A 16,897-nucleotide genomic window follows, 5' to 3' on the forward strand; every position below is an offset into this window, starting at 1 on the left:
CTTGCACATGATGACACCCACCATAGAGTAGTGAACGACTACAGGTGGCAGGCAGGTTTCTAAAAAAGTATTACTTTCACTTTTCCAGAAACGGAGGGAGTACAAAAGTGTACTCATAGAAGGTTGAGTCCCAAGCCGAAGGAGTTTGAGCCGAGATACATTCCTGTTAGGCCCTCTAACAAAACAACCGCCACGGCACAGCATTTTCGCAAGTGCGGCCTAGACGAGTTGAGTTAGTGTCCTAAATTTATTTAGCAGTAGCTAAGGTGATCTACCACAAATAAGAAAGTTTGGGAAGCGTCTTGTATGAATATTTTCCGTTGGAACTGTGGGGTGGGCTTTATTTCGCTTGGGCTCTAATGCCGCAAACGCTCATACAACTACAATCGTATATCGGCACTAAGTGGAACATTCACCGTTGCTACAAGAATTGGTAAATTAGGTCTCTCCTATCAAATCTTTAGTATTTTGAGATGTCACTGGAGTTCTATATCAGTGTAAGACTATTGTTTGTTGGCTGTAGTTTTGCAGTTCGTTATGCCTGACGCACAGACTTAAAATTGCAACAAATTGGAAGTGCAAGACTCAAATTCCCTCACCTATATGTTGGTATATTTGGAACTGTAGAACTGCAATCTAAAATGAAGATGCTACCTACAACTAAGTGTCATCAACCAAGTCAAATGCAGTGTTTTTTCTGGACCAAATCTGGCCAAGTTTTGAAAGGAATAGGTTTAGGCACGGCAATTGCAAGTGTAGACGCAACTTTTGCATTTCCCTGTCCATCACTGGTATGCTTCGCATTATTCTGGCCTATCGTTTTGCAACGTTCCAATATTTGATTAATGTGACGTATTGGTCAGTGTGAAGCAAGGTTTTTACCGATCTATGGATTGCACAAGTTCAATGGTTATTAACAATGAGGTATGGTGACGGTGATTTCATTTACTGTCTATATATACAAGGATATGTGAAAACACGAAATTAGCCCCTTTTCTGCATCTAACATGGATAATTTGATAAGGCCAGTATTGAGTTTTAGGTAAGAGTTTCCTTAAGGTCATTCAATGTTGAACCAATTCAGGTATGAGTTTCAGTAGAAACGAGTGTTCGCGTGGTGATAGTTTTGTTCTTGGCGTCATCAACGTCTGCTTATCCACTTCCTCTTCTTTCATGCTCTTGATGGTATTTGTTTTCTCATTGTCATTACCAGCTCCATTGTTTTGTGCATTAAAAACCGCCTCAGTTATTTCTTGAACTAAATCGACAATCACACCGTCAACGCCCATTATATGTTGCATGTACACTGCCTCTGCTACATTGCTGATATTTGAAAAACACAAAAACTATCATTTAGCAGTAGTCCGAAACTACAACTCGGCAATGCATGATTATGAATGTAAAGAGAATCTTACTTTAACTGGCCGTAGGATAAGAGCGAGAGATTAGCCTCTTTAATCTTGGTTACCATTCCCGGATTTTTAAAAATGCCTTTTACTTCTGATACAATTCCTTGGAAGCCATTTCTCAAGCATAGTTTCATGGCCTCCTCCAAGGAATTCCTTCTCACATCTGAGTACACTTCACATCCTCCATTTGTGAGAAAGTAAACCTGATTTTGAACCCATAATCATATTATTCTTTAGTACATAAACTCGATTTAGAAGAAACAAAATTGTTGCAGTCGGTAGTATGAAGAAAAACAAAATTAACTGCAAAAAAAAAAAAAAAAAAAAAAAAAAAGACAAGTCTTACGGCATATGTATTCTGCAACTTGTTGATTAGTTCAGCTGCATCAGGTTGAAAAGTAGAGAATATAATAGGTCTTTCATTAGCGTATTTAGCAACCACCTGTATCATAACAAAATGTTGCGGGCAGTAAACAAACAAATTCGTTGAGTGTTAGCAAAATGAAGCGCAGTGTCCATATGTACTAGGATAGTACTGGTGCAAGACATAGAGTATATGAATGGACAAAGTTCAATTCACCTGCAAAATTGCTTGAAGAACACATGTGAGTTCCTCTTCTTGATAGAGGACATGATCGTCAAATTTCAACTCAATGTTAAACCCCAAAGAAGTATTCACAGTCTGGAATGCCTCTTGCAATGTGCAAATAGAATCATCTTGCTCAACATTCCAGTTGAAAATTCTCCCATCCTTGATCTTTCTTAGGAGAGGTTTTCCCAACTGAATGAATCAGTTGTCAATAACAAGTGAAACACAGATCAATTTCAGTTCATTTTCCTCGGTTTGAATAAAATCCATACCAAGTAAAACATTTAGCATCAGCAAGTCACCTTCTCAACGCCTCTCTGCGGCCCATAGCAAAGGAGCTCCGCTAAAGTTAGCTCCGTGACTCTTTTCTCATATATCGAACCCTGTATGAGAAAACAACGGGCTATGGTTATGGCATAGGGATTATTTCAGTAGGCTCAGAGAGTGAAAGAGCAAGAGGGAAAATGATGCTTACATTTTCCCGGGTAACAATGAAGTTGTCATGGAATATGACAGGGCAACCATCACTTGTCACCTACAAAATTAAGTCATCTTTTTGTTTATAGTCTCTGCTAAAGAAAAGAAAAAAGCATAAATGAGGAACAAATTAGTATAATCAGAAACTGATTTGAACTATATACATTTCCCGAAGTTTGTAGAATTTGAGAGGCGGAGTTGACAAACAACTGTGTCACCTTTGAGGCCAATTGAGAATCAACTGGTATGATGGTTCTCAAGCTTCCTTTCATAGGGGAGGTTGGGTATCGAACCCCTGTAATAACATAAATCCTACACTAAATTACTTAGGCTTAGCTAGATGTAACCACTCTTCTTTCTAATAAGAAAAAATAATCTTTGAGATTAGGATAATGTGTCCATGTACGTTATTTTTTTATACTCCAAGGTTGATCAAATAATGTTTTCAAGGAAAATGTTTAATGATCTCTTTTGCAGATTAGGATTTAAGACTGGCCAATGCTAAAATGCAATCTAAACTCAACACTTGCTATAAATGGATTCAAGAAAAACCAAAAAGATGACGTGGTCAACAGGTCAAACATGCCGGGGCTTAGTTTTTGTACTTTTTTAGGATATATCGAAATTGACTCCAACAGCTGAGGAAAATGACCATGTCATTTAAGGACACCCCACGGTCCTCGTCTTTCATCTTAACAGACTACTCTTGCCCACGCCCACCCACATAGCACCAAGGTCGGTTACTTCATCTACTATGTTACGCGGCAGTTCGAGACAGAAGTCAGAGTACACGTGCATTCATGGAATCATCTACAGACAACACAACACCAACCACTACCTAACTCTGTCTAAACCCAACACCACCGGGAATTGTGAAAGTTGACAACGAGAAAAACGAAACAGAAAACGCTCGTAAAAAGATACTAAAATAGTTGGATTACCTGAACATCAAATTCAACAAAATCAATGGGGAACTTAGAAGCAGCATTGAAAGACATGATTGAGTTTTCTTTGATTGATTTCATTCTCGAGTCCGGCGACTGCAACATGTTCATACCGCTTCCTCTATGTCCGATCACATGAAACTTGTTTGTCCGTGAATTATTCCCTATATATATCATATACCATGCAAAAAAATCAATGAATATCACTATCTCAGCAAAAAACAAAAAAAAAAATAAAAGAAGAAAAAACTTCTATGATCAAGTAGGCCGTGCCCCGTGCAATATGAGTCCGGCGACTGCAACATGGTCATGGTTATGAGCACTGCTGAAGTTTTTTTGTGGAAACTTAAAAGAGAAAGAAAGTGTATATACCTGTAAATGATGAGAAGAAAGTGGAATATAAAGTTGATGCGGTGGTGCTGTCAGGAATGTGATCAAGTTTGGGGATATCGGAAACGTGAACGGCTTTAATAGCTGCCATTGTGGTTGTTGCAGAGAAGAAAAGTAGAGATGTGGATGAAGATGAAAAGGGAAGTTTAAGGAATTTGGATGAAGAGAAAAACAGAGTCTTATTATAGAGAAGAGTCATTTGTAAAGAAATCGCAAATGGTAAAAAAAAATGAAAAAGAGGAAACGGGTTTAAAACGTAAGAATATTCCAGTTATTTCTCGGGTTTATGCTTATCGGATATTCGTATTTTCTATTATTAAAGTGTTTCTATTTTAACTACTTTTAGCTAGTGAGGGAAAGTCCTATGGACTAGGCAAATTTGCCAATTTGAGGCACCTATGAACTTGCCAGATTGGCAAAATCACTTGGTAAATTAACAAACTTAATTAAATAAAGGGGGTCGAATTGAATTCAAATAAAAATATAATTGCTTTAGGAGAATTATAGGTGAAACAGAGAAAAATAAGAGGAATGATAAGAACAATCTTATTAGGAGACTAAAGTCGAAACATTTTTTTATATACAACCCTGGGAATCTAGTTGGACCGCATATTGATGGGTCGTAGGCCCTGTAACACTCCCCCTTGTGCCGTTCAATACAAAACAAAACTTTATACATAGTGCTTCACATATAGTTCTTCAAATGTCGTTCTCCTTGATGACTTGTGTCGAAGTCCATTGCCTCATTAAAACTTTGATAAGGAAAAATCCAGTGGGCACAATCTTGGCACAACTCTTCACATGTTGTCTCGTACTTTACATGTAGTTCATCACATGCAATACGATCTTAAAAGACCGATGAGTCCAATTTAAAAGCCTCGTTAAAACTTCGTCAGGGAAAACCCAAAGGGACATAACCTGAACTAAAGAAAAAAAAAACAATATTAAGCAAACTTATAACATAGTTGGACTCGAATATGTTGCCTCATTAAAACCTTGACAAGGAAAACTCAGTGGGATAAAACCTTGATGAAGGGAAAAGAGTACAACGTGATAGATGCAAGTAAAGGTTATCCGTTGCAGATGATCACTTTGCTCCGTTGAAATTGACTAGTTGCTTCACAATTCTTAAGGCATAAAATCCTCGTGGAAAAGACAATAGCCTTAGATGGGAAATTACATTCCCGGTGTTTGTTGTTGTCTCATTAAAAACCTTTCCGAGTAACAAAACCCTGTGGGAAAAAGCAACCTCGGTGAAGGAAAATAGTTCAACAAACCATTAGATGCTCCCCCTGGTGTCAGACAATTTTCATTAGTCTAATGCAGTCAAAAGGAGTTTATCACACTTTACTTTGGTGACTTTAACGTTTATAAGACCATGCTGTTGATTCTGGAAGTTAAATTGCGTAACGGACTATCGTGTTTCATTTCTTTGATTCAGATATTTTCAGTAATATCAACGGGGATCTTTCTGTCTTCAACGTTCAACATACTTGATGTTTTTTTTTTGTGTTGTCTCGCTAAAAACCTTGTCGAGTAACAAAACCCTTTGGGAAAACTATTCTCGATCGAAGGGAAAAACAATACAACACAACTTCAATTTCGAAGTAAATATGTCGACATCATATCCTTGGATGCTCCCCCTGATGTCGGCATCTCCCCCTGATTACTTTCAGAGTTGTTCCAGACAGTTTCTTTAGTCATGTACTTTTCGAAACCGAATATCGGCAATGACCTAGAAAATAGTCTACCATATCTCCCCCTGATTACTTTCATTGGACAAGAGATTATTGTTCATTCATAATCAAGAACTTTTGGATTGCACTTTCATTAGCATTCCTTTTTATGTCTTTGCAGGGATAAAACAAACTCATGTCAATGGTTACTTTTAAGTATATGATTACGTTCATTATACCTGAAAAAGCGAGGATACCCAAATATACCTCAAGCTAAAACTTTTCCTACCTATAAGTCCTTTTTCCGAAAGTGATTATCTATGGACTGAGTCGAGACAATACAACTAATCGGTTCACACTCGTGTAATCGTCTATGGATATGAGATCGAGACAATACAACAACGATGTATGTTTACTTGATAAAGAGGTTCAAACTTAACCAAACACAATAGGATTGCTTATCAAGTAAATTGGAATTAACGTTTGTGTAATTTACTTTAATTATAATAAAACAATTATAATGCGGAAATATAAAGTGAATGACACAGCAAGATTTTGTTAACGAGGAAACTGCAACTGCAGAAAAACCCTGGGACCTTGTCCAGATTTGAATACTCTCAGGATTAAGCCGCTACACAAGATTAAACCAACTTCGTATAGTTGAGACCAAGCAACTAAACCTATATTTCACCTAGTTCCGTTTGTATTCCCACGCCTCCAACTTATGAATAAGTCACGTACTTGGAACAATTCCTTTGGTTCGTATTCCAAACAGTAAAGGAACAACAAATCTGTTTGGTATCAACTCTCTTCAACCAAGTGATGTGAGTTCGACAAAGGCTCTTCTGTTTATCTCAATAAACTTTTTCGTCAGGTTCTTAGATTTATGTTATGTTCAACTACCAAAGGTAATTGTTAAGATTTTCCAATCAATACTTTTAATCACAAAGAATTGTATTGATTCCGATCTACACAACTAATCAATCTAATCTACCACAAGGATAAACCGATTATAGTTGGATCCTCTTATACCGAAACAAATACTGTGCACACCAAAGATTATGAACCCCAAATCAGAAATCTTCAATATCTTTTTTGTCTTCAAATCTTCTTAGATCTTCAATAAACACATGCACACAACAACTTGAATCTCTTGTGATCAATCACGCATAGAACGGACTCTGTTAACAACGGATTATCACAAGATCGTATTTAGAACTAAAAACAGTCTAAAGATCCCTGTCAAAACTTCGATTTAGTTTGAGTGAATCTTATATCAGAAGAGAATATTTTCAAGCATAAACAAACTAGGTGCAATCAAAGTTCAACCACTGTTAATTAATCAAATCAATCGAAAACACAAGATAAACGCAATTATCTAGTTTCCCACCAACGGTACTAATAGAGCTTCTCAATCCCAAAGAAGACTTTAAACTGAGCGGCTGTAAGAGATTTCGCCTAATTAGGTTACTCTCCTCTCCAAATAGGCGACTACACCAGTAACAATACAACCGAGGAAGTTTGCTGTCATGAAGGATTTGTTTGCTAGAAATGCAAACTTCAAGTATTTATAGACAAGGAAGTTTGGACAATAAGGAATTTCCAAAACCTAAAATATTCTCAAGATATGCAATATATTCCAAATTCGGTTTCCATAATTCCTGGAAATGCTCTGTCCAAAATATTGACCGAAAATGTCTTTGGAAAATCTTCAACTAGTCAATGCACATTATTAATTCTCGTTTTCCTAAAATAAAATTAAAAACCTTAAATAAAAGACTCTTAACTTATTTATCTTTCGATCTTGGGATTTTCTTCCTTTAGTTATTAAGGAATAACTTTGAACAATAAAAGATAAACATTATTGTACGTGTTCAAAGTATGTTGACATCCTTACTTTGTAAGTCCTCTTTCATACTTACAACCTTGAATCCGATTTGCCACACTTCCAAACAAGTTTAGAATAGGTTCATCTGACTTTTAAGAACTATGTGATTGACCAAGAACACTCAATCACAGATCATGGGTTTAATGGTTCTACCAAAACAAGTTTCGGTTCTACCCCCATGTGAGTATTGTGCTTAGTCACACTAGCTATCCAAAATTCGGTTGACTAGGTACTAGGATCCGTTCCCCACATATATATGATATCTACCTTATATGTGTTGCACATGTCCATAAGATCGGTTCCCCTTTGCCTAAAAACGTGTTGCACATGTCAGAGGATCGGTTCCCCTTTCTGCTAAAAACTTGCTGCACCTCATACAAGGATCGATTCCCCTTTGTGATGTGTTTCACCTCTTACTAGGATCGGTTCCCCTTTACCCAGAGTCGGTCATACATCAATCTCAAACTCGCTCATACCATCTCAGGTGATTACTTACGATCGATTTCACTAATAAAAGTCATACCAATACATAGTCAGGCCTTTGTGAATAGTTTTACCAATAACACAAACAAATCATGAGCATTTATACTAAATCACACATATTGGTTGTTCACAAGATATGCAATGAATAACAATACCAATAACGCCTGGCGTTTTCCTTTTCGATTCATAAGCAAGTTTATGAACTTACTTCCTTAAAACACATGTAGAACATTGTTTCCTAAGATGAAATCCTCACCTCATACCCATACATAATCACAATAACATTTAAACGATTATGTTATCTACAAAGTTTAATGGTTAGCAATAAACCTCGTATTGTATTCCTTAATACTATGTCTCTAGAGTGTTCATGCTTCGTAGTTTTGTTTTCAATATGCAAGACTTGAAAGATACGTTAGGGAATGAAACAATTCAAGTCAAATATCACTAACCTCAAGTGGAAGGATGATGTTGTCGTTGTAGCTTCTTACTTCTTTACTTCTTCAAGTCTTCGCAATACTTTTAATGTCTCATATCCTAATACTTTCAAGCTAACCTATACGAAGTTGAATCTAGTACATAATCAAGAAACTCTTCAAATGAGTTTTGATTCACTAAAATATGATAACCAAACTTGACATACCAATGCTTGGTGGGTTCTAATGAGCAATGCTCTACCAATACCATTCCAATGACGTTGCGTTGGCGCTGAGCTATATCTAGCTAACAAGTTCATTGAGAATGTAACATTTGGTCGAGTACATTATGATAAGTACAATAATGCGTATATTGTACTTATATTAGGGAAATTCATCTCCCGACATATCTTCATTATCTTCCTTTAGACGAATTGGTCATTTACTTACATATGAACCTCGACTAACCATGGGAGTGCTAGCAGGATGCATGTCCTTGTTAAATTGCCTGACAACTTTAGACATATGCAAACTGGTGGAATAATATACCACAATCTCAATTTTCGGTCGAGTTTTTCCAGATTTCTCATCTCAAATTTGGATTTAGAGTAGCTTGTAGGATCTCTTATAAGGTAAAGAGCACACATCATGTCTGTAACATCAACATAGGTAACTAGAATTCCAAATCAGGAACTTGCTTGTGAATACGCAAGGAAAAATACCTTACTTGTCTATCCCCTCCAAATCAATTTCCACTTAGACGGGTATACCACATCCGCCTGGTTGCTTGAATCTATAAGTGAGTGTTCTATCTAACTGTAAACGCACTCCGCGGTTTAGAATCACTTGATTTGGGCAACAAAAGGCTATCAAGTACTTTTGTAAATATCTGTTATCTCTTGATTCTTTTAGAGATACGTAATAACCACATACATATGCTGCATTTCAAGTCTTTTTGAAATTACCAAGCTAACTAAGTAGCGGAACGCTATAATGTTCATTATAAGAGGACAATTCCAGGGCTTTGTGAGAAACCTTGTGCCACAAGGCGAGTCTTGATACTTTGAGACTTCATTCTTCCCACTGTGATCTATGACAAATAATCACGTATGTCCCATAAGCTTTACACTTGGTTGGTTAGCACTACCACACCAAATACTCGTATATCTGCCAAAGAACTAAGTTCTACCTGGATTGAGTAGGCCAAATATGTTATTTATTTGAAATTAATCAAAATAAAGCATGGTTCGATCTCATTGTGCTCTACTACTGGAGAAACTATTTATGGATTATATCATCACTGTGCACGCATGATCCTTCCATTGACTCATGTTCATTCTCATAATCCGTCGGGATTTCATTGTTCTCTAGAATCATTTAAAACTTCGGAGCGTCCTCCAGTATTGATTCATAGACATAGTCAGAGTCAATAAAATGATATGATTTCATTAATGATACAAATTAGGTTATTCCTTAATCATCTACTTCCTTTCTAGGTGAGTATTGATCGAACCTGGTGGTCTATCCATCTTTCTTTGTGGACCATGACCTTAACTACACTTCCACCAAGTGTAGTTGCAACACCATATTCTATGGTGTACCCCATACTGAGGATTTCTAACCTTGCAGGATTATTTGCAGCTGGTATGTGTGACCTTATCACGTTGCCGATATCAGTGCACTTTCTAAAATCGATTTCTTTGTCACTACACATTTACATTTGTGGAGTACAAGAATTAATGTGAGACACAGTGGGAACACACCACGAAAATTCATGTCGTTCTCTTAGAAACTAATTTTTCTTATCTCCCCCTAACGACGGGAAGACTGTCTCATTAAAATGACAACCCACAAATCTAGCGGTAAGAAATCTCCTGCCAAAGGTTTTAAAACGCGGATAGTCGTTGGAAATTCTTGTCCTACATAGTCACTTAATCATTTTGATGACCCATCATAGTACGATGTGTATTCGTAAGGGCACATATATAGTTCAACCAAAAATGCGTAAGGACAGAAAATGTCAGGCTTATATCCAGTTACCAACTGGTACGCAAAGAATGGTTGACCAGTTATGGGTCTAAAACGAATAAGTGAAGATGCGTGTAATATTTCATATTCCCCAAGCAGTTAAAGGTAGGTTTGTACGCATAACCATGCCTTAGGCACCATTTGTAACCTTTTGATGATAACCTTTGCGAGACCATAAGGTATAGGATTCTCTGCATTGATCCTATTAAATACGAAATAACCATCAAGTCCTTTTGATGTACACTAGCTAGCATTTACAAGGGGTGGTGAGCCCTTACATGTATAATATGTGCTAGTAGTTTTCCAAACGCAAAGATTCTTGGGAACTATAACTAGTCCAAAATGTCAACACATTCACCAGCGGCATAAGTCACTTTAATGGTCCGCATTCTGCATGAATATTTTTTAAAATTTCACCTTGTTTTCTTTGTAATATGGATTGTTTACTGTTTTGCATCTTAGGATGGTCTCGATCCTGTTTTACTCAAGACTTTGTGAAATGAGCGATATGCTTTCTTACTTAAAAGCAATAGGGGGGGGGGGGAGTTGTGCATCTAGTACTTTAGAAAGCACTTATTGATAGATATGGCGTCATTTCACATTCTGTCAATCTTTCTTTCATTTTTGTTCACTTAAATAAATTGATGTTCGTATGTATCCTTTCAAAACGATCATCATGTCACAACCAAAGTGGCGTTATGGTTATGCTCAAAACCTGTATGAGTCAATTCCCGACATTTAATCATCGGAGTCAATATGGATTCAATAATTCAAATACGATAGTGATTTACATTTCACTAGATTGACTCACTAGTTTCTCTAATACGTTAGAGACTATAAAATATGCATTCAATTACATTCTCATCATTGTGAGTTTCCACATGATATCTACTTGCATGGGTTTCTGTGGAATTTAACAAGGTGTGATTATCTCTTGGGTAGTGCTTCGTTCGATGATCCAATCCTCGTAGTCACATTGTAAGTAAATAGTTCAACAACTAGTTTAAATTTCTTAAGCTAGTGGAAGAAAAAAATATGAGTTAGACACTTGGGTCTTGAGAGTTTTAATAAGTGGTGTGGCCTTATTACGTAATAAAAGTGGGATCCATCTCAAGTACTTTAAAGTGAATATATATTATGTGTCACCCAATAAATCTCAAATTGGATCTAGTTCAACTCAATAAGATAGTCAATTGGCCCGACAAAGTTCTTGTTTCCATTAAAGTTGATGTGAAAATTGGTTGCTACTATGATACACACATTACATTGTATATACCAACACCTATGACCAGGTGTATTTCCAACTCTTTCATTTATGATGGGAGCTACAATTACATTTTAGCTGATCCCGTACTCGGTTGATACTTGTGTATTGGTGTTATTACTACCGAAGACAAAAGTACATCTTTGTCTCATGATACATATGTCCCTTTTCATATGCTTTATATGAGTCGGTATGTCTAACCTTCATTACTTTGGGGTTCTTTTCAATTTTTAATTTTTTTACATTTAGCTTAATTTGAGAAATTTCTTTATCTCAACAAGCCAAGAAAATCTCACTATACATGTCAACCGATTACTTTAGATTGAATAGATTACTAAAAATAGTTCTCTTGTTGTCATACTTCAACATATGCTGGTTTGTTAGTATCATGGATGAAGTAGAGAAATGAGAATTTTCTGACTCATATCATCTTTTGTGAGTTCTTCCGCAAAAATTGGAATACATGTGATTTTATTTGCAAGTCTTTCGAAACTACTAACTCTTTAATAGTCGAGCACGTGGATTACATTCCACGAAACATTCAAATTTGGGGAAAATATCAAAAATATCCAATAATGGTGTTCAAGCACTTTTAAGCCCAAATGAATACACTGGAATTGAGTTGGTACAACCAATTGAACAAAAAAATAAACATGATTCAACTATAGCCAATATCATATTCAAGAGAACAAAATAACAATAAAACCAAAAAATTTAATGGTCGAGATCAACAATCATAGTTTAAGTTGACCGTTTATATGATATGCACTCTATCTTAAGACAAAACAAAAAAAGAACAAAACTATACATGTTATAAAAACAGCTAAATAGATAAGCCCAAAAAATATTCAATGTAAAAAAAAACAACACATTAGTTGGTTACATACCTCTATTTTTTGGTTCCCGCTATATATAAACAGAACCGGAACCACTTTGGTCGCACAATTCCCCAAAAAAAACACAGGACAGACCACAACTGGAGCGGGGTCTGACCGGACTTGGTTGGGTTGGAATCGACCAGACCTGACTGGGATGGACCGGACTGGGTTGGACCGGACCAGACTGGGTTGGACCGGACCGGACTGGGTTGGGTTGCTGGACCAGACCAGGTATGCTGGAGAGTTTGATTTTTTGATAACGGGAATGAAACTGAATTTCTTTCTCCTATTTTCCCAGACGGACAGACGGAATCCCTTCAACTCTTTCCCAGCAGAGTTACCTCCAACATACAAATAGATAATATAAAATGTAATCAGTCCATTGGTCATGGGATTTGCATAATTGACTATCAAATCAATTTAATTACGCCAAAATCAAAAACAAGAGTCAGTCCATTGATCATGGGATTTGCACAATTAATCATCAAATCAATTTAATTACACAAAAAGTCAATTTAATTACGCCAAAATCAAAAACAGAAAAAAGAAAAAGAATATATAGATCCAACTTAGCTGATTTTATTCTAGCGATTTCAACATTAACTTGACGATAATTGCATTGATGTAAACCAGGAAAAAAAATGTTCTTTAGCAGGGAAGAGCTCGTGCTGATAACGAGTTTTAGGAGAATTATAGGTGAAACAGAGAAAGATAAGAGGAAAGAGAAGAACAATCTTATTAGGAGATTAGAGTAGAAGCATTACATAGTTTCCTTTATATACAACCCTAGGAATCTAGTTGTGTTGCTCGGTCGAACTCGCATGCGTTGCTATCTCATGCATGTTTGTAAATGTTAGTGATCAAAACTATAAGTCTTGATTTCTAGTCTACAATAGCTAAGTCTCGGACTAGGATAGAAAGTGTAGATGAGATCAAGAACTCCATGACAATCATCATACAAGACGAAGAACTACTCAAGGAACTGGTGGATCTTCATCGACTAAAAGGTATGTGGAGACTTGAACTTATCTATCACTCAAAAGTTTATCTACTCTATCTCCTATTTTGAGATAAAACTCGTTTTGCTATATAGACTTTGATTATACAAATTTGCTATTTCGAGCCGAGTTTATCTCGCCTATCTATTTCTTGAAATATGTGTTGGTAATCTTTTGCTTTGGCCAAGTTCATATTTACCTAGTGACGAAAGTCATGTTATGTTTCAATCACTTTGAAAATTGCTTACTATGACGAAAAATAGTTTGTGAATAACAACTATATAATAACGTCCTCTAAGAATGTTTCAACGATTGAAATGAGAGTTTAGATTATATAACCATTGTTGGATATAATAATTGTGTGGCAACACATATATGTATAAGTCTTTTTTTCCTTGAACCGAAATATGCATACTTTGTTAATCAGGAAAACCGGAATAAGTGTTGCTAGCTAAGTCCGCGAACTGGCGGAAATTCTCTTCCTGAGAAATTCTACTAGAGTTTGAGAACTCCTTTGGGGAACTTAAGTCCGCGAACTAAGTCTGGGAACTTAAGTTGGTTATATTTAAAGACGATTTTTTTGTGAACTTACATTTATAAAAACTAAGGAATGCAAAATGCAAACCGTGGATATAAAGTTCATGAATCGATTCGAGTGAATCAAATCGTTTTTTCTTCAATTTTGTCTCGTGTAGTTACATAAGATTTATACAATTGAACAACTCTGTAACTTGTTCATTTGAGTCATTTGAACTAGTTATGGTGAAGAAGAATATGGTTGATATGAAAGTGCTCATAAGGCTAACCATTTGGTTAACTATTGTTGAACCAACAAATGTACATGTTTGGGTAAGGTTACACAAACCTAAAATCGTGCATTTCATTTGTGTGTAAAAAGCTAAGTTTTCGATCCAACGGTTGAAAGATATTAGCTTGAATCTAATCAGGTTTTCATCTAACGGTGAATATTGAATGCTTTGTTACAAAGCTAACATTGATTTCAAACCCTGATTTGAAAGACTATATAAGGGATAACTCTAGCAACTGGGAAACCTAATCCCCATACCTTATGTGTGATACTAGTTGTATTAGCTAGAGTCGATTCTCCTTTAACCTTAGGTTTCTTTTTGAAAACCTGGTTAATGACTTAAAGACTTCATTGGGATTGTGAAGCCAGACCGATACTACTTTCTCGTAGTTGTGTGATCTTGCTGACTCTATCGTGTTGAGTACAATCGTAACGATTGGCTTGAGATTAATATCTCCGATAGGCAAGATATAAAAGTAGTCACAAACATCTTCGTCTCATCGTTTGTGATTCCACAATTTCTTCTTTCCCTACGTCGATTAAGATTATTGTGAGGTGATTGATAATCCTAGGCTTTTCTTCGGGAATATAAGTCCGGGTTATCAATTGGTTCTTGTTCACCTTGATTTATTAAAATACGGAACAAAACTTGTAGGTATTTCAATGGGAGACATATTTATCCATTACTGTAGACTTTTATGTGTGATACAGATTTGTTTATTAAAGTCTTCGACTTTGGGTCATAGCAACTCTTAGTTTTGGGTGAGATCAGCTAGGGGAATCAAGTGCGTAGTATCCTGCTGGGATCAGTAGGCTAGTGTCTGTAGCGGCTTAATACAGTGTGTGTTCAATCTGGACTAGGTCTCGGGATTTTTCTGCATTTGCGGTTTCCTCGTTAACAAAATTCTGGTGTCTGTGTTATTTTTATTCTGCATTATATTTTGTTATATAATTGAAATATCACAGGTTGTGCGTTTGAATCAATCAATTGGAAATCCTACCTTTGGTTGTTGATTGGAAATTGATTGATCTTTGAACATTGGTCTTTGGTACCGTTCAAGTGTTTTCTCTTGTATTCAATTAGACTCGCAGATTTCTATTTGCTTGAGAAAGAATTGAATCAAGAAAGAGAGATATAACTCTTCGATATACTTTATTAAGATTGAGTCTAGTTGATTCACTTGAAAGTATATTATCGTTTTTCCATACAAATTACTAATCAAAATGTTGGGTGAGGTTGTTGTACCCCCGCTTTTTGAATTGGTACCAGAGCAGGCAAATACGTTTAAAGATCTTACAAGTCTGTGTTTGTGGCAATCTGAGTCTGAGGACATAATCTCTTCTCTAGAATTTTCGCATACCAAGATGTCTCCAAAAGCTTTTAATTATACCAAGTGTCTTGGAAATACCTCAAAGGATTACTCCTTAGTTGATTCTTCCGAATCCCGAGGTAGAAAGGTTGTTCCATCAGATGTTGACATCTCTCCCTCTCATGAGGCATGTGACACTATGGAAAAAGCTGAAATGGAGCTCACCAGAATCTCAAAAATTTCCACTGTGGCTATTGATTTTCAGGATCATACTCAGATAGTTGATGAATTTGAAAAGTTTCTTGATCGGTAACGTGAACTCTATAACATCATTGAGTCGTTCTCTAACAATATTGAAAAACTTCTCAAAGAAACTACTCTACAGCGTGAAAAATTAGTGTTCTTGAGGATATTATCAAGGAAGACTCAATTAGATAAAAAATGATGATCGAGACGCATTCATCAGACCTAAACAGACTTCATGTCGAAAAAGAGAAAGTAAGTGCATCTCTTGTTCCAGCTCATGAACAGTGCAGATCCTTGGAAAAGGAAAACTCTGTCTTAAGGAGAAATTCTTATGTACCAACTAATTCTCATGAATTACAGCACATGAAGAAATGTTCTCCAGAAGAAGGTTGTGTCAAGAAGGATTTTCCTGACCTACAACCCTCTCATATGGCTATGAAGGTAAAGCAAGTGCCACTTTTTGTTTCTCCTCCAAGAACCTGTACTTTCTGTGGGAAAAATAATTACTATGTTATTCATTGTTTTGCTAGAAGGAAACAAATCTCGAATCTTCATAATTTGCTTCTTTCTACTATCAATGGAGTTAAGAGTCTGCCGATTCTGCAGTGAATGGCGTGCCCACAGAAAACCAGAAACCTTATAAAAATGATCTCTACTCTAGAAATCATCACAGGGAACAATCTCGTCTCAATGGTATAGATTCGTGTGCCACTAATGAACACCTTCCCTGTGGTTATAAGAATGAGTCTGGTAAATCTAAATCTAGAAAATGGATCCCTCTCTATTCTGATCCCCTTGAATCAATCTCAAGAGGTCCTAGATTTAGTCCTCAGAGAAATCCATCTGACAGATATATTAAACAAGTTGTGTCTTACTCTTCTGGGATGAAAGTCAACCGAAGAAAGGCGAACACAAAGTTCAAACTGTCAGATGATATGTACAATTCCTTTCTCAATGATCATAGTGGGATTATTTCTCACTCTACCACCTGATTCCAGGTATTTTTTTTCCTTGTTTCTAAATTGAGAGGTGCAAGGAGAATTATTGAGAAATGCTCAAGTATGTTATATGTTATTTTTCTGCTGAGTTTTTG

General features: G+C 36.3%; 1 protein-coding gene across 1 annotated transcript; it reads right to left on the reverse strand.

The window, feature by feature from the left end:
- Positions 1–935: 935 nt before the first annotated feature.
- LOC113277320 (glycerophosphodiester phosphodiesterase GDPD1, chloroplastic-like) lies at positions 936–3,960 on the reverse strand. Its single transcript, XM_026526449.1, has 8 exons — positions 3,792–3,960; positions 3,417–3,583; positions 2,474–2,533; positions 2,301–2,381; positions 1,990–2,190; positions 1,756–1,851; positions 1,416–1,612; positions 936–1,323 (listed from the first exon to the last, which is right to left on the reverse strand). The coding sequence occupies exons 1-8, from the start codon at positions 3,898–3,900 to the stop codon at positions 1,065–1,067; spliced, it is 1,170 nt and encodes a 389-aa protein (XP_026382234.1). The 5' UTR covers positions 3,901–3,960; the 3' UTR covers positions 936–1,064.
- Positions 3,961–16,897: the final 12,937 nt, after the last annotated feature.

This window comes from Papaver somniferum, chromosome 5 (assembly GCF_003573695.1).
Source record: "Papaver somniferum cultivar HN1 chromosome 5, ASM357369v1, whole genome shotgun sequence".
NCBI lineage: Eukaryota > Viridiplantae > Streptophyta > Magnoliopsida > Ranunculales > Papaveraceae > Papaver > Papaver somniferum.